The sequence below is a fragment of the Amblyomma maculatum genome, chromosome 3 (genome assembly GCF_055883805.1).
Source record: "Amblyomma maculatum isolate TAMU_Amacu chromosome 3, ASM5588380v1, whole genome shotgun sequence".
Classification (NCBI taxonomy): domain Eukaryota; kingdom Metazoa; phylum Arthropoda; class Arachnida; order Ixodida; family Ixodidae; genus Amblyomma; species Amblyomma maculatum.
In genome coordinates, this window is record NC_139346.1 from 133,102,332 (window position 1) to 133,127,735 (window position 25,404).

At 46.6% G+C, this 25,404-nt stretch overlaps 1 protein-coding gene and 4 non-coding genes across 5 annotated transcripts; 1 reads left to right on the plus strand and 4 right to left on the minus strand.

The window, feature by feature from the left end:
• The first annotated feature begins 4,704 nt into the window (after positions 1–4,704).
• On the plus strand, positions 4,705–4,777 carry TRNAK-CUU (transfer RNA lysine (anticodon CUU)). The gene has a single exon. It is a non-coding gene; the product is annotated as a tRNA-Lys (tRNA).
• A 1,220-nt stretch (positions 4,778–5,997) lies between these two features.
• Positions 5,998–6,091, minus strand: TRNAY-GUA (transfer RNA tyrosine (anticodon GUA)). The gene is made up of 2 exons: positions 6,055–6,091; positions 5,998–6,033 (listed from the first exon to the last, which is right to left on the minus strand). It is a non-coding gene; the product is annotated as a tRNA-Tyr (tRNA).
• A 3,823-nt stretch (positions 6,092–9,914) lies between these two features.
• On the minus strand, positions 9,915–9,987 carry TRNAK-CUU (transfer RNA lysine (anticodon CUU)). The gene has a single exon. It is a non-coding gene; the product is annotated as a tRNA-Lys (tRNA).
• A 12,067-nt stretch (positions 9,988–22,054) lies between these two features.
• LOC146196078 (uncharacterized) lies at positions 22,055–23,269 on the minus strand. Its single transcript, XM_084596913.1, has one exon. It carries the CDS (start codon positions 23,267–23,269, stop codon positions 22,055–22,057), a length of 1,215 nt encoding a protein of 404 aa, XP_084453039.1.
• A 1,766-nt stretch (positions 23,270–25,035) lies between these two features.
• TRNAK-CUU (transfer RNA lysine (anticodon CUU)) lies at positions 25,036–25,107 on the minus strand. The gene has a single exon. It is a non-coding gene; the product is annotated as a tRNA-Lys (tRNA).
• Between the last annotated feature and the right edge of the window lie 297 nt (positions 25,108–25,404).

A 25,404-nucleotide genomic window follows, 5' to 3' on the forward strand; every position in this document is an offset into this window, starting at 1 on the left:
TTGGCTTGTCGTAGAAAGGCTGCATACGCTGCTCTTAAGAAAAGGAAACCGCCTCCATCGCTGTCCCCGTCGATAGATCAGTTGGTAGAGCGGTTGACTGTAGAGGTTTCGTACTACGGACATCCATAGGTCGCTGGTTCGAATCCGGCCGACGGAGGTGTTTATTATTTTCGTTTTGCGCAGGGAGTTACATTCCTCAGTAATAACACTCACCCGACTGAACCTCTTTACTCAAGCTCGTACTCGAAGTGCTCATCCATGTTCCTTATGTATAAATTTCTATAATAAATTAGGCAAGAAAGGAAAATAAATGTCAGCCGTGATTGGAGGGTGATATCGACCGTTCTTTGTTTGGGGGACACCTTTACGTCCCCTCGTGATTGCGCATATATTTGGCATGGATATGAGACATTCGTGTCATGAGGCTATTCACGTTCACCTCAGAAACGCCGAAGCGCCTGGCTGCTTCCAGGTTGTTGCCAGTCTCGTTCGCAACAGCAATAACTTTCCGCTTGAACTGTGCCGTATAATGCCGCCTGGTTTCACTCATCACGAAGCGTGCGCAAACACCGCTCACATCCGCAAACAAAAAACGATATTGCTTGTTTGATTGAATAGTGTATAGGGGACGGTTGGGGTCGGAAACCGACACCGAGTCCTTCCGAAATGACACTGCTGCACCAAAAAATTTCGGATAGGGAAATGTCGCATGGCACTTCGACCCTAAAATGCGAAGTTGCGTACTGAGCTACCCTAGCGAGAGCTGTCTTTTAGCACTGTAGCGTAGGGCGCTAGCTGTGCACGTGTGCTACTCTTATGCGTTGTCCGCTCCAAACATGATGACCACTCTAGCGAGGTAACTGCAAGTTAAAACATTGCACAAATAATGCGCGCTGAATACTTCTGTTCGAATGTAGCGATATGCGGCAATGCTAATCTCTAAAGCTTTCTGTGTGTGCAAGACACGCCTAAAATATAATCCATACTACGCTCTTCGCCGTGCCTAAATATTATCGTAAAATAAAAAATACAAAATGCAAAATTGTCAGTCAAGTCAGTCACTTATTCCAATGGGATTGTTCTACTGACGGACTGCCGTGGCGGCTCTCTTGATGTTAAAAATGGTTTCGTTTCGTTTATGCGTTTTAACGTCCCAAAGCGACTCAGGCTCTGAGAGAAGCCGTAGTGTCATCATTTGGGCACTGGACTCCTTCCTCTTTCGGCTCCATTGAAACACAACCGCAGTCGATCGGGTTTGAACCCGGGTACTCCGATTCAGTACTCGGACATCTTAAACACTGCGTGCCTGGTTTATAGAAAAGGAAAGGTGCAGTATATGTCATAATATTTCGTGGACACCTGAACAGAGCAGTAAGAGAAATGAGGAAGACGGCCGGGAGCGAAAGTGGAAAGACAGAAAGAGGTGCCGTAGGGGAGGGCTGCGGAGTAATTTCGATCGCTTTATAGATGCGCTTAAAAAAAATGCATGTTTTAGCATCATCATAATATTTCCCACTCTAATAGCTTGTCCACTTTCTGCCAGAGCTGTGGCGTGTAAAAATAATAATAATAATAATAATTGGCTTACAGGAAGGGAAAGGTGCAGTAACTGTCACGCTCGCTCTGTGGACATCCGAACCGCGCCGTAAGGGAGGGGAGGAAGGTGGGAATGAAAGTGGAAAGAGAGAAAGAAGAGCCGTAGTCGAGGGCTACGGAGTAATTTCGACCGCCTGGGGATCTTTAACGTGCGCTGACATCGCACAGCACACGGAAGCCACTTCGTTTCGCCTCCATCGAAACGCAGCCGCCGCGGTCGGGTTCGAACCCGGGAACTCCAGCACAGTAGTCGGGCGTCTTACCACTGCACGACCCCCGCGGGGCAACTGTGGCGTGTACATGTCCATATTTTAGCATAGATTTAATAGGTTACACTACGGGCCTGACGCTCAAATGCACGTTTGAAGCCTGATACGGGCGTTATATGTTCAGTCTGTCCGCTTCATCAATATTGTGACCCGCCTACTCTGGGCAACCATATTAAAGCTTGCACTATGAAGCAGCTGCATGTCTAGGTGAAGCTCTAAGCTCTTTTTTAAGTGCTGTCTTCATGCCTTTTTCACCTATTTCTTTACAACGCATATGTGACATGCCTGCGAAGTGTACCCACTCCTTAGTATTTCTTTTTGTATTTTGTTACCATTCCGTGATAAAAACGCATTTCTACAAGTTAGAAAAATTCGAATACTACCTTGAACATTAGCAAGTCGGATTTCTTGAGATCAATTACTGTAACAGGGATACATCTTGAAGACGAAGCAGCATTAGCGACCATAATAAACCTGTTTTGAGTCTAAAACATTTTATTTTTATTCCTTTCATAGATCCTGAAATAATTTTACATACAGTACCATGTCAGATTAGAGAAATGTGTGAGATTGTAATGAGCTCATGGTACCTGCTGGATATTATTGACTGTGATCACCGAAACTTGCTTCGTGAATGAACACATCTTTATCGCATATGTCCTGTGCATGTAGGCCGACGGGGACATTGCTAAGTATACGACATGGGTGTCCGTGAGAAGTTAGTTTCGTTTGGACATTTCTCGGATGTCCGTGGGTGATCTATCGGTGTTCGGCTGGTTTCTAACGGACATTCGTATGTCCGGAGGAGGTTGTGTTACGGATATCCATTGTGCGCAAAGTGGTTGACTGGGAAACGTCAGCCCATGGCGCCTGGGAGATGCGACGGCGCTCGTAACAGCAGTAGCTTTCGTGGTGCAAGCAAACGGCTGAGTCGTGTGCATTCGATATGTGAACCTTGCTTGTTTTTGAGCATCATTCGCGACATTCCGAAAAGCTGTGGTGCGTTTGGTTGCACCGAGAGGAACAAGAAAGAAAACGGCAGCTGCTTTCACAAGTTTCTTGCGATCGAATAGATATGAAAGGGAAGGGCAACTACCGTGGAGCGCGGCAAGTAGACCTTTCGCCGTCGCTGCTAAGCCTGCTGTTGGAATTTCGCATTTAATTTTGATAAGTTCGTTTGCGCTCTTAACCCTCGCGGCTCTCGTATTGACCAGCACTACAGCTCTAGCATCATCTGTCGTATAGGAGTGCACGCAAAAGCTGCTGCCAGATACCTTCTGTGGGCACACCGAGCCACTACGCGCGATGCTGCCTAAACAGCACCGGACACGGTAAATAGCAGGACGCATTGTTTTCACTATCGAGAGTCAACAAGTTAGTCTTTCAATATCGGTACTAGAAAGCGAGTAAACATAGCTGGCTAAGACCTCGACAGAGTAACGCCGTCTTATTTCGCGGGTTATCTAAATGTTATTCAAAACCTGAATACGCACAAAATGTGCGCGTACCACGCACTGTAATCAAGCAGAAGAAGTTTGGTATAGATGGTATGTGGCAAGTCCCAAAGTAAAATCTGCTCTTATCAAGGATGGAAAATAGCGTGAAGCTTACTTGAATAAAAAATTTGAAAACATGAATCACAATATCTGAGCAGAGCAAGCGTAAATTTCGCTAGAAGGTGTATAGTGAAAAATGCAATGCACCTCCTGTAAAGACGTGAGAGGAAAATTAGAATATATTCTTGCGGACCTCCACGTATGGATTACCTTGCCTCAAACATCTGCTCCGCCAAGAAAAAAATAAAACAAGTCAAATTGGCAGCTCACTCAGCCCAGTTACAAGGAGGTTGTGTTCTCGTAAAAATATCTATGGCATTTAATTATAGTTAGATAAAGTTATTGGTAATTTTCTACGTTCTCTAGAGCCAAGGCGCTTGCAGAAGTTAGAAAGCTCATCAAAAGATTCGTCATATAAAAAGATGCTTCCAGTCGTTCATGGCGCCGTCTTCCGCCTTGCATGCGCTAGCAATCAGCCCGAGAGTTGAGGGGCGAGAACTATTAGGATTTCTGATTCCTCGCGCTCACACGTTTTAATTTAATCAGTCACTGTGAGTCAAACACCAAAGACTCTCTGCCAAGAGGCGGAAGCCGAAACAGCGCTCGGCCTGGTAAATGCATCTGGATTTGAACAGTAGACAGAAAAAGTGCAGAACTACGCTCCAGGAATAAACAAAATATTTATAGCTCTAGAGACGAAATATTCGCACACGTCGGTTGATTTCGAAGGCATCGTCGCTTGGCCTAATGTAGTGGATTTAGGGTAGAACTAGAGAAGGTGGATGGCTACACAGTATGAAAGAGCACTGAACAAGGGTTGAGGGGTAGGTTCAGTTCGCAAGCCGAGCTGTTTCGGCAAGCTTACTTGTCTTCCTCTGGGGAGCGCGATCATCAATGGCGGGGGTTTAAATACGCTTTTGCTTCCAAAGACGAAAAGCCATGGAGGAGAAAAGAGGGAGGGTGAGGCGAAAAAGTAGGGCAAAGAGTAAAAGAACATTTCTTCGATATGAAGTTATCGCACCGCGGCTTTCAAAGCATTTTTTTTCTTCCCTCGCTGATCCGTACCTGCTGTTCCAGTAGATGCTGGCATGGCTCCAAGTGCGACGCGCGCGTGCCGTGAAATGTGAATTTCCCGGAGCCGCTCGATAGTAGGTGATTATGTATTCACTGGGGGAGGCACCTTGCTAGCAGCACGGAAACTACAGAAACTAGCGCAGCAATCTCCACTTGAAAGTGTAGATAAGCAGTGCATGAATACTCGTTAATATTCGCGAGCTTCCATCGCCCGGCTAGCTCAGTCGGTAGAGCATGAGACTCTTAATCTCAGGGTCGTGGGTTCGAGCCCCACGTTGGGCGCTAATTTTTTTTTTGTCGCAAATGCTTATCTGTGTTGCGCTAATCTTGTATCTACGCAACTACATAATAAAATTAATAATCTTTATTTAGTATATTGTAAACAGGATACTGAAACGGAAGTGCCGAAACCACAAGTGGGCTTGTGCGGCGACAAACGGCAGCCGCGGCAATGTACGCGCTACATCCGTACTCCGTCAGATGAAAAAAAATAATAACCAATAAAAAATAACGCAGAAAAAAAAACAAGGAAAAAAAAAGATACATTTGGCACAACATATTATCAAAGATGCACTGACAACATCAAAACATATTAAAGGTTCTCTAACGCTTGAACAGCGTTAGGGGCGCAGTGTTTAAGATGTCCGAGATCGGAGTACCCGGGTTCGAACCTGGTCAACGCGGCTGTGTTTCAATGGAGGCTAAAGGGAAAGGAGTCCAGTGCTGATGACACTACGGCTTCTCTCAGAGCCTGAGTCGCTTTGGGGCGTTAAAACGCATAAACGAAACGAAACCATTTTTAACATCAAGAGAGCCGCCACGGCAGTCCGTCAGTAGAACTATTCCATTAGAATAAGTGGCTGACTTGGCGGACAATTTTGCATTTTGTATTTCTTATTTTACGATAATATTCAGGCACGGCGAAGAGCGTAGTATGGATTCTATTTTGGGTGTGTCTTGCACTCGCGGAAAGCTTCAGAGATTAGCATTGCCTCATATCGCTACATTCGGACAGAAGTATTCAGCGCGCATTATTTGTGCAACGTTTTAACTTGCCGTTTTCTCGCTAGAGTGCATGGTCATCACGTTAGGAGCGGACAACTCATACGAGTAGCAGACGTACGCAGCCAGCGCCCGACGCTACAGTGCTAAAAGACAGCTCTCGCTAGGGTAGCTCAGTATTCAACTTCGCCTTTTTAGGTCGAAGTGCCATGCGACATTTCCCTATCCGAAATTTTTTGGTGCAGCAGTGTCATTTCGGAATGAGTCGGTGTCGGTTTTCGACCCTAACCGTACCCTACACTATTCAAACAAACAAGCACTAGCCTCATAACACGAATGTCTCGTATCCATGCCAAATATATGCGCAATCACGAGGGGACGTAAAGGTGTCCCCCAAACAAACAATAAACCTCCGTCGAGCCGGATTCGAACCAGCGACCTACTGGTGAGTGTTATTACAGAAGAATGTAATTGACTGCGCAAAACAAAAATAATAAACCTCCGTCGAGCCGGATTCGAACCAGCGACCTATGGATGTCCGTAGTAGGAAAAAACCTCTACAGTCCACCGCTCTACCAACTGAGCTATCGACGGGGACAGCGGCGGAAGCGGTTTCCTTTTCTTAAGAGCGGTGCATACAGCCTTTCTACGACAAGCCAACGTGGCAGCGTATCGTTTTACTCTTCACGGTTTGGCTGATTGTTTTAGCCCATGCCAACGCTATATGCATTGTTCGCCAGTGTTGTTTTTCCTTTGTTGTGGTGTATGAGTCTAAGCAGCAAGTGGCCGCGAGCGACTTGCTCAGTTCACCTTTTCGCGTGCGTATAGCTTTTTCTATCCCTCTTCTTTTTCTTATCTTTTCTATTTTCTCTTCTGTCCGCACGAGGCAGCGTATGTAGCTCACCTACACAGCCAGTTGCAGGCCCGTGTATTTTCTTTTCCTTCTTCTTGCAGCCACAACAACAACATCGCAGTGCGTATCCCGCGTCTTTTTTTTTTTTTTTTTTCGCTGCATATGACAATTATTTTAAGGAAAGGAAGTTCTGCGAACTGCCTTGATCTCCGGAATTTCGGCTTGAAGGAATCAACAGAGAAGTGAACAGGAAGGTGGTCTAGTAAAGGAATGTCTACATTCCAGTTGCCTACCTGATTCTGTATAATGTTGCGTTATCTCGCTGCAGCTGCCAGGCTGCCTCCTTTTTCCAGTAGAATCGCTATTTGACTAAGTGCTCTCTGCGCTCTCCAGTGCAAACAAGTTTTTTCTTACAAGCGAAGCAAAATAGCACTAAATTCCCTCATTGCCCGGTTTCGTTTACTTCAGGGGTCAATAGAAGTTGAGATTCGCATAATTATCAAGAAACTAACAATTTCAACATAATTCTATACCCGGCACCCGTTTTTAAAACAGCCTTGAAATTCTCTCTTCCACAAGACTGAATCCCTGCTCGAAAATGAATCACTGCTAAAAGTTCGTGCCCGAACTTATCCATGCCGCCTGGTAGACAGCAAATAAAAAAGGCGTTACACAGTACTGAAGACTTCACCTACACAATGCTACACGTCCAAGCCCTGTGTGTGAGAGCCTTCCGCATTGCGTAGCGTCTTTTTTGTTGGTTGTTTTACCTCGCATCATGAACCAACGAGCTCTGAAACCAATCCTTCTTAACCACGCACATGAACAGTTATTATTAGTCTTCGCAGCTACTCCTTCATCGCTTGCTTCACAGCTGATGAAAAACTATTTTCAGAATGCCCTAAATTTTGACGACAATGATAATAGTTTTACACTGGCGAATTGGCGTCCAAATCCACACTTTTTTTTTTTTTTTTTGTACGCAAACTTGCCATAAGGCATATTATATAAACTCATGTAAATGGTTTTCCGTGAGGAACCGGAGCAGGCTCCCGCTCTTAGCGTTGTCGGTGAGCCATTTAGAAAAGTCCTCTTCCCTTGTTGTGGTTAGACCCACTTCGCGCAGAATCTGTGTCCTTGATTCCCTTGTCCCTGCACAAGTCCATAGCAGGTGGCAAACATCCACTTCTGCAGCTGGTGTGGAACACTTCGGGCATGTGGTTGGTCCGATGTCAGCTTGCGATTCCCATCGGCATTTTACCGACGGGGTAAGGGCCGCCCCAGCTCTTATCCTTCTAAGGGTAACCTCCTCCAATCTCGTTAAGTTACGAGGGAGTGCGGCCGACATTTGCATGATCTAATACGGCAAACAGAACACCATGAGAAACGCGGTCAAAGGCTTTTGCCACGTCTAGTTGTATCATCGCCACTCGGTCATCAAATGAGTCACAGCATTCAAGTATGGATCGTGCCACGTGTATGTTAGTAGCGATACTTCGCCCTTTTATGCCGCATGTTTTGTGTGTGCCTACGAGCGTTGTTATAACACCCTGCAATCTTTTCGCTAGCACCTTCATGAAAATTTTGTAGTCGACGTTGGTGAGGCTTATCGGGCGATAAGACCCCACCAACAGGCGCTTATCAGGGTCATCGGTTTTAGGAATTAGCACTATGTGGGATGTTGTGAAAGACAGCGGAACACGTTTTTTCTCATAGCTTTCGTCAACAACCTTCAGCAGAGCCTGGGCTATTGCCGGTTTGAACACTTTGTAGAAAGCTGCGCCCAGTCCGTCAGGGCCAGGGGCTTTACCTGCTGGCAGGGCATCTATTGCATCCTCAATTTCTTTCACGGAAATCGGCTGCTCAAGCCGTGTTTTAACTTCTTCCTCAGTTCGGCATAAGTTTCGGCAAGTTTCGGCATAAGTGGAAGGAATTCACTATAGAAGCCCCGTTCAGTTTTTCGCGACTGACAAAGCATATCTGCGAAATGATCACTGATTGCGTTCTTGATTACACTACTGTCTGCCGAAATACCTGTGCTAGTTCTTATTTCTCGAATTTCCTTTTGAGCACGCGTATCATTTCTCGTCTGATAACGCACGCTTTGTTGGTGTTTCCCCCGCCCACAGCTGTTCCGTCCGCGCCCGAATAACTGCTGCACGATACTTATCTCTGTCCATTTTTTCTTAGTAAAATCGCGATTTGACTAAGAGCTCTCTGCGCTCTCCAGTGCAAACAAGTTCTTTCTTACAAGCTAAGCAAACTAGCACTAAAAGACGCATTGGCCTTCTTCCCTCGTTGCCCGGTGGCGTTTACTTCAGGGGTCTATAGAAGTTGAAAGTCGCATAATTATCAAGAAACTAACAATCTCAACATAATTTTATACCCGGCGCCCGTTTTTAAAACAGCCTTAAAATTCTCCCTTCCACAAGACTGAATCCCTGCTCGAAAATGAATCACTGCTCAAAGTTCGTGCCCGAACTTATCCATGCCGTCGGGTAAACAGCAAATAAAAAAGACGTTACACAGTACAGAAGACTTCACCTACACAAAGCTACACGTACAAGCCCTGTGTGTGAGAGCCTTCCGCATTGCGTAGCGTCTTTTTTGTTGGTTGTTTTACCTCGCATCATGAGCCAACTAGCTAAGAAATCAGTCCTTCTTAACCAAGACTCGATGCCACCGTGAAAGCAAGCTTGGAGCAGCCCATCAGTATGCGAGAGATAGAAATTACTATAGATGACCTGACCGCTAGAAAATCGCCTGGTCCTGATGGATTGGGCGCAGCTTTTTATAAAGCTAACGGGGAAGTAGTGCAGGCATTGCATCGAGTTTTGAGAAAGACATATGATAAAGAAGAAACGCCACCGACATTTAGAAGGACGCACGTTGAGTTGATACCAAAGAGTGATGACCCCATCAAATTGCACTTAATGAACTCATACCGGCCTATAACACTTGGCAACAAAATCTTCATGAAGGTGCTAGCGAAACGGTTGCAGAACGTAATTAAAGATATTAAAGAACGTAATTAAGATATTAAAGATTAAAGGGAAAAGCATATATACAAATGGTCACATAGCTAGAAGCATTTTGGAATGTTGTGACGTGTTTGCAGATCACGTTGCAATGTTGCAACTAGACCGGGAGAAAGCTCAAGGAAGTCAAGTCACAGAAAGCTTTCAGATAAGATCGTCAGTAAGACAAGGATGTCCACTTTCTCCTCTGTTATTTGCCATATATATTGAACCGTTTTGCGTAAACACGATTAAAAATAAAGGTGACCGAAGATTTAGACTAATGGAAAAGATAATGTCATATGCTGACCAGTGACAACATAGCCGTTTGTTGTCAAGATCGAGCTAGCCGGGCGACATGGCCGTTACACCCGAAACAAGTATGAAGAATGGGAGCGAGTCACGGACAAAGGATTAAAGAAGCAACGTACCCAACGCTGGGAGTGATCCTGAGAATCATGGTTATGAAATGCAGAGAGGGCACACAAAATGAAGTTGCACGGAAGCGAGTCGCTGACTGATTAGCAGGAAAAGAAAAAAGAAACTGCGCCCAACGTGGGGCTCGAACCCACGACCCTGAGATTAAGAGTCTCATGCTCTACCGACTGAGCTAGCCGGGCTTTTTTTTTTTTTCTTCATTACCGACTTGGCAACTACAAAGAACGATGAAAAGTCGCATGGAATTAAAAACACAAGTCACTTTCTGACAGGTTTCTTGTGATAGAATGGATTAAGTGACATGAGCTTGTCCAAGACTGGCAGCCATTCCGGGGGTTCAGATTGCCCTCCGAAAACATCACGTGTGTACATTACACTTTCAACAAAATACTGATGGGCTGGGTGTACGACAACATGCTCATGGCGAACATCCATTCGCGTTCTCCATATGCTGTGCATACACAAGACCATTAATAAATCACTGGGCACTTCTCCTGGCTGGGCGCACGGAAAGTAGCGTATATGCCAAACGGCGTTATTGGTAAGTCCTTTTTAATAGTACGCTGTAGCACGTCCCACAAAAAACCCGCATCGTGACAATCAAGGAAAATATGCTCTATGGATTCCAGATTTTTGCAAATTAAACAGTCAGCAGACCATGGCACAAAAAGGCCTTTGCTTTCCAGCCATGGCTTCACCGGAAGAGTGCCGTTATGCAATTTAAAAAAGAAAGATTTAGCGGACGATCTGAAGGGCATTCTTTTCACTCTTTTCAACACGCCCCGCTCCGGACCTAAAGCATATACAGCGCGATAAAGAGGCACAGGTAAAAAGGTTTCCAATAAATCTTTGTACAGCCGTTTTCGCGTAACAGTACACATATACTCGTTTGAAAATCTCGCCTTCACAATTTGGAAGGACGCCACAACTTCGCGAAGAAAAGCACTTAGAGCCACTGTCCCTGTAGACATAGTCGAAACTACATATTCCGGCAGTGAATCACGCAATCGCACTTGGATTACCGGTCTAAGAAAAACATCGCTTCGTTCGCGCAACAAAAAGAACCTGGTTACAATCTGCTTTAAGTATCTGCTTTCTTGGAGCTGCCACCAAGAAAAAGAAAGAGGTTAATTGGAAGTTTGTGTGGACTAATGGAGGCAAAATATTTGCCCGACAAAATGAGACATCTACAGTCTTGCGCATTTTTTCTGCCGATGACCTTGACAGCATGACCGCGTAAAAGGAAAAAAAAAAAAAAACATGCCGCTGAAAAAAACAATCAGAACAAGTAATGGCTGAGCATGCCACCACGACCATGCCTTGTGATGGCATGTGCAGATATTACGACTATCATTCCTTTAACGACACGTATGCAAATCTTCATGAGTGTTTTTTAATATTGCATATAAATATGCGCAGCATCAGAAATAAACACGAAAAACTACTCGATTTATTCGAAAACACTGTAGTTGAGTTTGATCTCGTGCTTATTTCAGAAACCTGGTTGACAGCAAATGATAACCCACCGCATCTTGATAACTACGTGCGTCATGGCCTTGAACGAAATTCTGGGCGTGGTGGGGGAGTCGCTATCTACGTCCGAAAGCATCTATCTCATGAAGTAGTGTCTGAATTTTCTTTTATCGACCAACATGTTGAGTGTCTAACCGTGCGTCTCAAATCGGTTATCGTCGCAGTGGTGTACCGACCACCATGCGGAAATAAAACAAATTTCTTTTCTTTTGCCGATGATATGTTAAACCACTTAAGTAACACCGGGACTAAGTTTGTTGTTATGGGTGACATGAATGTAAACCTAATGGCGGGGGATGTGAACTCCAGAACTCTTAGCGATATAGTGAATTCCTATGCATGTTCTAATCTTGTCTCCTTAGCCACGCGCATTACGGAGCACAGTGCTACATTATTAGACGTCTGCATCACAAACGTGGACCCGCTTCGTCTGGCGTATTATCACTTGCCATAAGTGATCATCTGCCCATTTTCTGTTTTATACCGATCGTGCACAAAGAAAAAATTAAAAACGATTCACCTTCATGTCGTAACATATCTAGCAAGGCACTAAAGGATTTTCGCCGTTTGATAGAAGACACTGATTGGGAATCTGTTTTCAATGAATCAAACCCGAACATTGCGTACACTCTATTTGCCGAGAAACTGAAACACTGCTACAATAAAGCATTTCCGTTGAGTGCAAGGAGCATAAAATACAAAAACAAAATTAGGAAACCATGGATAGATGCAGTATTCTTAGACAGGATTAAACACAAACACAAATTGTACCATTCCTTTATAAAAACTCGTGATGTCAGTAAGCTTGTAGAATTCAAAAAATATCGCAACCGGCTTAATAGAGAACTTAAGCAAGCAAAGTTAGATTACTATGAAAAGTTGTTTACCCGTGTTTCCAATAACCCTAGGAAAATTTGGCGAGAGGTCTCTGAAGACGTCCAAAAACCGCCAAATAATATAGGACTAAATAAAGTTTTTCCTCCTCCTCCTCCTATTCAGGTTTCCTCGCCACACGGAAATCTTAGTGACACAACAGCTGCTGATACCCTCAACAACCATTTCATAAAAAGCGGAAAATACACTTCCACTTGCCCACCTGTACAAGAGCTTGTCTTACCGAAACCTGCTATTCTGAACTCATTGGCAATGTCGCCAACCACACCACTTGAAATTGAGCGACTGATAGAAAATCTTAAAAATAGCACTGCGGCCGGCATTGATGATATTAAGGCAATTCCTATAAAATATATTTCCGATCTAATCTCTGTTGTTCTTACCCATATTGTTAATAGTATGCTGGAGACTGGAATATTTCCTGATCAACTCAAAATAGCAAGGGTGAGTCCAATTCATAAAGGTGGGAGTGATTACTCAGTCAACAACTTCCGTCCCATATCAGTGCTCCCCCTTTTGTCAAAAGATTTTGAGGGTGTTATAAACGTCAGAATGGAAGATTTCATAAGGAAACATAACGTAATCTATGAGACACAATACGGATTCCAAAAGAATAAGTCAACTGAACAGGCTTTACTGAACATTAAAAACGAAATAATACGCAATATTGAACAAAGACTCTACACGGTAGGTATATTTCTGGATCTTCAGAAGGCTTTCGATTCGGTGGACCATGAAATATTATTAATGAAGCTTTACGACTACGGTATACGAGGTGTCGCATTAGATCTAATAAGAAATTATTTGACTAATCGTTCCCAATATGTTACAATAAATAATGCGCATTCATCATTATTATATGTACTGTACGGCGTACCGCAAGGATCAATTCTAGGACCGACATTGTTCAATTTATACATTAATGACATCTGCAATATACCGAGTTCGCCAAAATTAATTATGTACGCAGATGACACTAATCTTTTCTTCGCAGGCAGATCGCTCATTTCGCTCCAGGACAGAGTGAATAACTACCTCAACTCACTATCCCTCTGGCTCGATGTTAATAAATTAAGGTTAAACATACACAATACCAAATATATAATCTTTGCACCAATAAATAAGCCTCTATGTTGCAAAATCGCCATCAATTTCCGTAATAAGCTGCTAGATCAGGTATCGACACAAAAATTTTTGGGTGTGTGGTTTCAGAATAACTTATCTTGGAATACGCATGTTAGTCGTCTAGCAGGGGACTTAAGTCGAGCTGTTGGGTGTCTGTATAAGATTAAGAACCTCGTTCCACTTTGGCTGAAAAAAATGTTGTATTATACCCTCTTCTACTCTCGACTGTCTTACTGCGCACTCGTCTGGGGAACTACGACAGCCCAAAATTATAAGAACTTAATTTTATTGCAGAAGAAAATGCTGAGAATATTTGAAAACTTTTATGGCAAGCCCCATCTTCTCCCAACGCATCCGCTTTTTTCGCAACATTTAATAATCAAAGCAAACCAGGTCTACTACTACAAGCTCGTACAGTACATTAACAACAATAAGTTATATAAAGCTTCTGATTCAAACCCAAGTTCACAGTATTCTTTTCGCCGAATACTCAGAAGGACACCTGCCACAAGAACAAACTACGGCCGGCAACACACAGACTACCAGATACCGTTTCTGTTGAATCGTGTAGATACGCTCGTAAACTTTAACAAGCCTGTCACCAAAAAGTTTCTTAAAGCCTTATTACTCAAGCATGACATCGCAATTGCATAGTTTAATTTTTTGTTTTGTGTTTTTTGTATCAGAGGTTACATGTGCTTTTCTTTGTTATTTGGAACTGTTCTATACTGTATCACTAAGTTCAACAAACGGTTTTATTGATATCGTCTACAGCGGTATGTTTCATCTGTTTCATTAATTGCAGTTGGTTTATTACATAGCAATCCGCAATAAAATTCCAATCTTTTGTATTTCTTTTTCCTATCCATAGTTATTTGGAGTGACTCAGTTTCATGCAATCAAATTTCTGTATTTGCGCGTTGTGTTTATGATTCGAATTGCTCTTTTGTATGTTTTGTATACATTTTTCAAACTGCACGCTGAACGTCATTCGGAGCGGAAGCCTTTGTCAGGCTCTGTAGCCTTTAGCTTTCGCTCCGGCTTTCTGTAATAGAAAGGAACAAATAAAGAAAGAAAGAAAGAAAGAAAGAAAGAAAGAAAGAAAGAAAGAAAGAAAGAAAGAAAGAAAGAAAGAAAGAAAGAAAGAAAGAAAGAAAGAAAGAAAGAAAGAAAGAAAGAAAGAAAGAAAGAAAGAAAGAAATGTGACAATCCCAGTCCACCATTTTGCACCGTATGAAACAGATTGCATCGACTGGTACGCTCCCATGTTGAAGCCCGCACAAACGTGGCAAATACCCTGTGCAGTTTTTGAACAGAAATTCTTGACTTAGATAACACTTGCAGGATGTAAAAAAATTTTGCAACTAGGAACATATTGCAAACGGTAGCTCTTCCGAACATAGAAAAGTTATGTCCTCCCCATTTGTTTGTTTGGGTTTTCACTTGCTCAACCTCACCGGCCCAACATTCCTTGCTTTCACGGTAATGCTTTAGTGGCACACCAAGGTAATTTCCAGGCGTTATTGTCCATTGCATACTGGAGAACATTTCAGGCGCCTATTGCCAGTCTCCATGCCACAATCCTAAACACTTTGCCCAACTAATTTCACTTCTACTTCCAGTGCAAAAAGCAAAGGCTTCTTTTACAACTTCTTGCACGCTCTCATGGTCCGTACAAAAAAAAAACGCAATATCGTCCGCGTATGCCAAACCCCGAACTTCACTTTGAAAAAATCTATAACCACGTATGTTTGGCCTTGTAAGCAATCTTAAACAGAAAGGCTCCAGATAAAGCGCTGTACTGTGATAGTCAGCACTTCAGCCATCGACATGCACCAGTGCGTTGTGCGACGAAGACAAAGAAGAAGTACGCTGGGCTCGCCGTTGCAAGGTCCTCTCCTCACAGCTCTCCATCTGAGCGTCAATAAACGCCCTATTACAATTGGCGGAGGTGCCGGGTACGATCCCATCCAAACTGAAACTGCGAAGCCGTACACTACCCTCTACAACCGCCATGCAAGACAAGTCCACTTCTACGCTGCCGGCCGTTCCACCCACGATCATGTGTTCTGGCGTCGTGCGCCAGCGTGACCCTTGCCTCTTCAGTGGCACGGCCGACCAAGATGTCGACGACTGGCTGTCATCGTATGAAAGAGTAAGAAGCTACAACAAGTGGGATGACTCATACAAGCTCAGTAACGTCATATTCTATCTGACGGACGTGGCGAACCTCTGGTTTCGCAACCATGAGGCTGACCTGTCATCTTGGTCGACATTTAAAAAGAATTTCGCGGAAGTGTTCGGCCGCCCGGCAGTGCGTAAGCTTCGTGCCGAACAACGTTTGCACGATCGTGTTCAGCGCGCTGATGAGACCTTTACCAGCTACATAGAAGACGTCGTTAATCTCTGCAAACGAGTCGACCCGGCCATGCCGGAAGCGACCAAAATCCGCTACATCCTCGAGGGTATTTCTGAGGACACCTTCCAGATGCTGGTAGCGAAAAATCCCACCAGCATTAGTGAACTCGTGAAGCTTTGCCAGAGCCACGACGAGCTCCGCAAGCGGCGCGCTTCTAGGCGCCGCTCCAGTGTGTGCGACGAAGGCGTATCCGCATTAGCGCTGGGTGGTTCGCCAACTTCTGAAGGGAGCCCGCTGAATCAACAGATCAAAGATTTTATTCGTGAAGAGGTCGCACGCCAAATCTCACTCCTTCCCCATTTTCAAGACTCGGGCCGCCTCGTTCCTGAACTGGCTCCATCTTTGGCCCCTACTATACGCCGTGTCGTGCAAGAACACGTCGCTGATGTCTTGCCGTCCAACCCCGTGCTGCCGCCTGTGACGGCACCTCTCACGTATGCCCAAGTAACGGCTAGGCCACCACCTTCGCCCACGTCTGGCTCCTATGTGCAGGTCCCTGCCTACCGTTCACCGCCGCATGCTGAGCCTTCGTTCCAAGCCCCACCCTCAAGGTTCCACCCACATCCTATGAAACCTTGGCGTACTACGGACAACCTTCCGATTTGCTATGCCTGCGGTCGGCCGGGCCATGTTGCACGCCTTTGTCGCCAGCGCCTCCAACCTTCACAACCTGACATTCGACTTTACCCGTACGATACCGACTCACGCTCGCAAATGATTCCGCCCGGTTCTCAATTTGTCTCACAAGATCGCCAAACCTATGCCACTCGTCGATCACATTCTCCTCGGCGCCGATCGCTTTCTCCAATGCTGCGACGTCCTACCAGCACCGTTGAGGGAAACTAACAGTCGCAGTTCCGGGGGCAAGAACTGCGCTTGTTTCGAATTCCTCTAGTCCTCCGTGTCGTCCCGCTAATGTTATCAAAGTTTCTGTAGAAGGCGCCACAGTTCTCGCTCTCGTCGATACCGGTGCAGCCGCCTCCGTCATCAGTGAAGCGCTCTGCCGTCGAATTCGCAAAGTGACCACTCCGATTTCCGACTTTTCGCTCCGCACCGCCTCATCACAGCACATTAACCCCTCCGCATCTTGCACAGCCCGTGTGCTCATTCAAGACGTCTTGTACCCCATCGAGTTTATTGTTCTGCGAACTGCTCGCATGATATCATCCTCGGATACGATTTTCTATCGACTCATCAAGCCGTTATTGACTGTGCTCGTGCGCAAATTGCCTTCGCCCCACTCTGTGATGCCCCCTTCTGTGATACCCCTCCCCGCACTGCAAAACTTCTCGTCGCCCATGACACCGACATTCCTCCGTTCTCTGCTGCCCTCGTACCAATGTCTTGTGAGTGGGTAACTCCTTTGACTGCGATTTTTACACCTTCCGAAGCCGCCTCCCGTCATCCCTACCTCCTTTTTCCGTTCGCAGTTCTCGAAATTCAAGACGGCAAGAGTGCACTTTACGCCTCGAACCCATTTTCTTGCCCAGCAGTCCTGCTCCGTGGCGAATGCATTGGACGTCTTGAAGAGCTTGATCCCGGTCATATCACCACTCTTGCTGACTCAACCCCCTCCTTCGACGTTAGTCTGTGCTCTTACGATGTTGCGACCGCTTCGACGCCCTCCGACGTTTTCCAACATGCTATTGATGCTGATCTTCCACTTGCGCAACGTGATAAACTTGTCGCCCTCTTGCAGAACTTCGCTTCTTCATTCGACCTTCCTCAAACTGACTTGGGCCGCACGTCTGTCGTAGAGCACACCATCGACACCGGCAAAACCGCACCTTTGCGCCAGCGCCCCTATCGTGTGTCGGCTTCGGAGCGCCAAGTAATTGCTGATCATGTGGACGACATGCTCCGTCGTGGTGTCATTCGGCCATCCCACAGTCCCTGGGCGTCTCCAGTTGTGTTGGTACCTAAGAAAGATGGCTCCTCCCGGTTTTGTGTCGACTACCGCCGGCTCAACAAGATCACGCGCAAGGACGTCTATCCTCTGCCACGCATCGATGACGCACTGGACTGCTTGCAGGGCGCCGAGTTTTTCTCCTCGTTGGATTTACGATATGGCTACTGGCAGGTGCCAATGGATGATGCTGACCGCTCTAAAACTGCCTTCATCACACCAGATGGATTATATGAATTCAACGTCATGCCCTTTGGGCTTTGCAACGCCCCGGCCACATTTGAACGCCTCATGGACACTGTGCTTCGTGGATTCAAGTGGCGAACCTGTCTTTGCTATCTCGATGATATCGTAGTCTTTTCTACCGATTTTCAATCCCACCTGCTCCGACTGAAGGACGTTCTCACTTGTTTCGCTACCGCCGGCCTCCAACTGAATCTGAAGAAGTGCCGCTTTCCTGCTCGCCGACTAACTATTCTAGGTCATGTCGTTTCTAAGGATGGCATTCTTCCCGATCCCACCAAACTTCGTGCAGTTGCCGAATTCCCACGCCCAAAATCACTGAAGCAACTACGAAGTTTCATCGGCCTGTGCTCCTACTTTCGCCGCTTCATCTTAAATTTCGCCTCTATTATTGCTCCTCTCATCCAGCTCCTCTCCGGCAGCTCCGACCTCTCCGCATGGACACCTGCTTGTGATGACGCCTTCAACACTTTACGCCGTCTTTTGGTTTCGCCTCCCATCCTCCGCCCCTTCGACCCGAATGCGCCAACTGAGATTCACACTGACGCTAGTGGTATTGGGATAGGCGCCGTTCTCACCCAACGCAAACCTGGTATCCGAGACTATGTGGTGGCGTACGCAAGCCGCACCTTGACCAAGGCAGAGTCAAATTATTCTGTTACGGAAAAAGAATGCTTGGCCATTATTTGGGCCATCGGCAAATTCCGTCCGTATGTCTATGGCCGACCATTTTATGGGGTCACTGATCATCACGCTCTGTGCTGGCTGGCGTCCCTCAAGGACCCGTCCGGCCGCCTTGCTCGCTGGGCTCTTCGCCTCCAAGAGTATGACATTCGTGTCATATATCGCTCAGGCCTCAAGCATACTGACGCGGACGCTCTTTCGCGCTCACCGCTGCCTCCCTCTTCGCTGTCTGATGAGATCTGCGCCTACGATTTGTCTTCGCTTGCCACTATCGACATGGCCACGGAACAGCGGCGCGACCCGTGGATATCTACACTTCTGGACTTTCTTTCAAGTCACTCTCCAGGTCGTTTGTCTAGGGCGCTTGCCCGCCAAGCTCACCATTTTTCAATTCGTGACGGGCTGCTCTATCGCCGCAATTATCTTCACGACGGAAGGAAGTGGCTTTTAGTCATCCCCCGTCATCTCCGCGCCGAAATTTGTGCTGCTTTCCATACTGATCCCCAGTGCGCCCACGGCGGAGTGTTGAAAACCTACACGCGCTTGCGTCTACGCTTCTTCTGGCATGGAATGTACCGCTTTGTCCGCCATTTTGTCCGCTCTTGCCAGTCTTTCCAACGCCGAAAAACTCCTCTCAAGTCTCCTGCTTCATTGCAGCCGTTGCCCTGTCCTGCCCGTCCGTTTGATCGTGTCGGCATAGATCTATAAGGTCCCCTTCCTACAACTTCAGCTGGCAACCGCTGGATTATCGTGGCAGTGGATCATCTGACCCGCTACACTGAGACATCATCACTGCCCTCTGCTTCCGCACGCGACGTGGCTGCCTTTATTCTGAAAAACCTGGTTCTTCGCCATGGTGCCCCTCGCGAACTGCTCAGTGACCGTGGACGCGTTTTCTTATCAGACGCTCTTGAGGCTCTCCTGAAAGAATGCCGCATCATACACCGCACCGCTACCTCATACCACCCTCAGACGAATGGACTGACAGAACGTTTCAACCGCACTCTCGGTGACATGCTGGCTATGTACGTGAACACCGACCATTCCAATTGGGACCAAGTTCTACCGTTTGTTACTTACGCATATAACACCGCGGCACAGACCACTACTGGATTCTCTCCATTCTTTCTCCTTTACGGGCGCGAGCCACCCTGTACCATGGACACACTTTTTCCCTACCGCCCTGACGTTTCCGAATCTAGCCCGCTATCCGATGCCGTCACATACGCAGAAGAATGCCGTCAGCTCGCCCGCTCTCTCACAACAGAAAATCAGTGGCAACAAAAATACCTCCGTGATACCGGCGAAGCTTCGTCATATCTCCCGAACTCTCTGGTGTGGCTCTGGGTGCCCTCCACAATCCCTGGCCTTTCAAAGAAATTTCTTGCTCGCTACCACGGGCCATATAGGGTCCTCCAGCAAACATCTGCAGTCAACTACGTAGTTGAGCCCGTCACGCCCTCTGCGGACTTGCGTCGCCGTGGTCGTGAAACAGTTCACGTGAACAGATTGCAGCCATTGCAGCGTCACAACATTCGAGAACACTCCTTGCTGCGTGTATATTAGTAAAAATGGTCTTTCCTTTTATACCGCATGTCTGATGTGAGCCTACAAGAGAAGTAATTACACGTTGGAGTCGTCGCCATAATACTTTCATGTAAATTTTATATTCAACATTCGTTAGACTTATAGGACGGTAAGATGCTACAGACTGAAGCTTAACCGGGTCATCTGTTTTCGGGATTAGTACAACCTGTGACACTGGAAAAGACGGAGGAGGTACGTTCTTTTCGTAGCATTCACTAATAACTATTTCCAGTCAAACAGCCATTTCAGTTGGAAAGGCCTTGTATATGCCAGCACCAAGACCGTCTGGTCCGGGTGACTTATTGCAATTTAATTCCCCGATAACGGCCTCAATTTCCTCGGAAGTAATACTTGCTTCAAGTGTCTGCGCAACTTCGTCTTCCACTCTTGGCATCAGCGACAGAAAGTCTTTTCTGAAGCGTTCAATGTCCGGTGTTTTCAGGCTAAGCAATTCCCTGTAAAATTCTACAAACGCCCGTTCAATCGTTTTTTTTTTTTCCGTGGTAACTACGTTCTGATAGCAGATTTCTTTTATCTCTTTAGACACTGCGTACCTTTTTTCATTACTAAGTGCCCTTTTCGTGGGCGTCTCTCCGAGCCACAATTTTTCGCTGCGTGCCCTTATCACCGCACCGCGATACTTCTCTTCGTCTATCACCTCAAGTTTGGTTTTTACCTCTTTTATATCTTGGGCGAACAAGCCAGGCTTAACGCTCTCCATGCTAAGCATGTATTCAAGTGTGCTACGAAGCTCTTTTTCTTGTTCTCTTCCTTTACGTCGAAGAGTGCATTCTCGGTCAATAGCAGCTATCTTTATATCGGACTTAAACTGCTCCCATGCTTGTATAAAATTAGAGTCATTTTGTAACATATACGTAATATGTTCTTTCACTTTAGTGGTAAACTCTTCATCCAGCAGCAGTTTTTCATTAAATTTCCATAGCTCCCAATTGTACTTTGTTGCCTTACTTTTCATGCCTAGAGTAATCATTACGAGGGAGTGGTCACTAAAGCTCATGGGAAGTGTTTGATATTCCGAGCACAAAGGCACACAATCAATGGGAACATATATTCGGTCCAACCTTGCATGTCAGCTACCTTGAAAGTGCGTGAACTTTGCTTGGCCTTTATGCGTCGGTATACAGCCAGCATCTTCAAGCTCTGCCTCATTAACAATGTCATTAAGTAACTCTGCACTCTTGTCATGAAGGACCCGGTTTGTTGTTCTATCTTCCGGTTTACAAACACAGTTGAAGTCGCCAAGCAGGAGAACACGCCTCTCATGTATTAGGAAGGATTTCATATATTGAAAAACCTCTTCGCGCTCAAAAGTTCTAGTCGGCGCATAAACGCAGATCACTCTCCAGTCCCAATCCAGAAAAACTGAAATCACATATCAAAAGCCGGCCACTCTCACACGAGAACACAGATTGTACACACTCTATGCAATTTCGGATGAAAATGACACATCCCCCCGATCGTCCAACCGCATGACAAACGCAAACACTACATCTAGAACGATATATTTCAGCCATTTTCTCTGTTTGTTGTTCGCTTTCCATTTTGCTCTCTTGAACTGCCAGCACATCAATTTCATTTTCCAGCAGAAGGCGGTTCAGCTGCTGTTGTCTCCAACGCGTTGACAGCCCTCTCACATTTAGCGTGGCTACGCGTAAGCTAGTGGATAAATTGGTCGCGATCTCAAGAAATTATAAATCGCGAAACATTTCACTCACATCTCTTCTGCAGAAAGACAGCATTGCGGTTGAACTGTTGCATGGGATGACCATTCTTTCGTTTTGGCGAGTCCGTCCGTCGTTCCAAGCGGTGTTCCCGATCATGGACCGGGCTTGTAACGTCACGACTGAAAAGCATACCCCCGCAATGGCGGAGGCGCAGGTGACACAGTTCTACGGTCTGGAGGCACGTTTTGCCTTGGCTTGAAGGCCGACCGGCGAAGGGGGGTCGCCTTCAGTGGAGGCTGTCCGTTTTCCGCTCCTCCTTGCGTTGATCCCTCATTGACACTGTCTTCGTGCACACGCTTCACAGGCAAGGTAGAAGCAGCTGGCATCTCCGCTTCAGTGTCTCCCTGTTCCGCACTGTGTTGCGTAGTCGAAGCTGGGATTGCAGCACTGGCATTGCCGTTTTCTTTCGTGGGTGTCTCGGTCCCAGCAACATTTGACAACGGAACTATCAAATCTGATTCACGGTGTTCTTTCAGAGCAGGGGTCTTCTCAGAGGATTGTTCGTTCTTCTCTGCATCCTCAGTGATTCCACTGCTAGCTTCCTCGGCGTCCTCTGCGTCCATCAAGTGCTCGCTTGCCACTTCACTCGGCACGGGGCCTGCAACGTTGGCATACTTGCGCACACACTGGGACTCGTCATGGCCGTAGCGACGACACAGCCCGCAGCGCGGCACACGACAATCACGACGTATATGTCCTTTCCGCCGGCACCGGAGGCAAAGCGGGGCTCTGCCTGGGACGTGGACGAGTGCGACGTCCTCGGCGACTCGAAGCTGATGCGGCAGGTCCTCAATGGTAACGCCCACTTTGAGCTTCAGCGTGACCGCTCGAGTCGTTGGAGCCTTGTCGACACACCCTTGCACTTTCCACTTGTCTCTTGAAATTTCATTCACTTTTCCAAAAGCCGCCAACGCCGCTCGCACATCATCGTCGTGCACGCCGTGAAGCAGCCAGAAAAGTTTTAACCTGATGCCTTGGTTACAGGGGTCAATGACCACGCATCGGTGCTCCTTCACTTCAAAAGCTTCGGCCTGCAAAATCTTCGCTTTCGCCTCTTCACCTTTAAACGTTACCGCCCACACATGATTCATTTGATATGCCCCGAGGGCAACCACTTCCGGCAGCAGTGAAAGACGAGCGAGGGAGTCTCGAAAGTGCTCCACCCGGTACGGCCGTGCTTGTATGTCGCCACGCAAAAATACAGTATGCAAAACACTCGAACCTGTAGGTAGATGCGGTAGAACCAGTTCATAATCCTTGGTAGACCTTAACGTACACCTGATACCACGGCCCAGCTGGGCCGCTGAATCCGCTCCTTGGTAGCCCATGATAAACACGTCCGTCACTCTCGGTGGCCGGAAGCGGAATCACTGAGCTAGCCGGGCGACATAGCTGTGATACCCGAAAGAAGCTTGAAGAATGGGACCGAGTCGTTTACGAACACAGGATTAAAGAAGCAACGTACCCAACGCTGGGAGTGCTCCTGAGCATCATGGTTATGCTATGCCGAGAGGAGAGCCAGAATGAAGTTCAATAGAAGCGAATCGCCGACTAATTAGCAGAAGAAAAAAAACAGCGTCCAACGTGGGGCTCGAACCCACGACCCTGAGATTAAGAGTCTCATGCTCTACCGACTGAGCTTTTGTTTTTATTGCCTGCTTAGACATACATCGCTACACAACAGAAGTGAAAGAACACTTGAGAAGAATGTACATAGCGTCGGTATGGGCTAAAACTTCCAGCCAAACCTTGACTGATGTAAAGGGGCTAAAAACTCTTGATGTGCATAAGGGGCTCTATTCTCGATACCCATTCGGGCACCGGGTACACATTCTTGTGGGTTGCCACGAACGCCGCAACGGATTCGCAGAAGTACTGTCGTGCCGGCCTTGCATCAATCTCGGCGTGTCGCGCTGCCATGCAGGCTTTCCATATACAGTGCAATCCCATCAGCATTACTGCGTCGAAAGGGACGCCTTCATCATTTTCCACAGCTAGGAAACGAATTCCTCGGGGGTCTAGTGGCAGGTCTTTTTTTCAGTGTTCTTTGCAGTATGTCCCAAAAGGACACGCCACCCAAACACTCCAAGAAGACGTGCTCGACGGTTTCGGGCTTTCTGCATAAAAAACAATGCACACCCCAGGGAACGTACAGTCCCTTTTCCTCCATCCAGGTTTTTACCTCTATGGTTCCGGTGTGCAGCCTAAAGAAAAAGGACCTTGCGCCTGGAGCCATATGCATTCTCTTTACGTGCTTTAAAACGTCGCTACCGGGATTGGCACTGTATATGGTGCGATACAGTTGTACAAGGACCTTGCAGACGTAGTTTTTCCTCTACCGACTGAGCTAGCCGGGCGACATAGCCGTGATACCCGAAAGAAGCTTGAAGAATGGCAGCGAGTCGCTTACGAACAAAGGATTAAAGAAGCAACGTACCCAACGCTGGGAGTGATCCTGAGCATCATGGTTATGCCATGACGAAAGGGCACCCAAAATGAAGTTGCACGGAAGCGAGTCGCTGACTGATAGCAGGAAAAGAAAAAAGAAACTGCGCCCAACGTGGGGCTCGAACCCACGACCATGAGATTAAGAGTCTCTTGCTCTAACGACTGAGCTGCCCGGGGTTTTTTTTTTTCTTTACTGCATGAATCGGTGCAAATACATCAGTAAAAGATCGTGGTTGCCATACCCCTTGGCTGACAACCGGGTCTAATGGACTTTCATTACCACAAGTTCGCCCATCAGACTCAATACCTCCTCCGCAGCGTCTTGCTGCTTCAAAATTTCTTTTAGTTTATACACTTGTTCAACAAAATAATCACATACAGATCGTGCATCGACATCACAGTGTCTATAAGCCATCCTACTCCTCCTCAGTATTTGTGACTGAGCCAGCCGGGTGACATAGCCGTGATATCCGAAATAAGCATGAAGAATGGGAGCGAGTCGCTTACGAACAAAGGATTAAAGAAGCAACGTACCCAACGCTGGGAGTGATCCTGAGCATCATGGTTATGCTAAGCCGAGAGGACAGCCGGAATGAAGTTCAATAGAAGCGAGTCGCTGACTAATTAGCAGGAGAAAAAAAAACAGCGCCCAACGTGGGGCTCGAACCCACGACCCGAGATTAAGAGTCTCATGCTCTACCGACTGAGCTAGCCGGGCTTTCTTTTTATTTATTACCTACTTTATTATCAGATTTTACACATATAGAACATCACACACACACACACACACACACACACACACACACACACACACACACACACACACACACACACACACACACACACACACACACACACACACACACACACACACACACACACACACACACACACACACACACACACACACACACACACACACACACACACACACACACACACACACACACACACACACACACACACACACACACACACACACACACACACACACACACACACACACACACACACA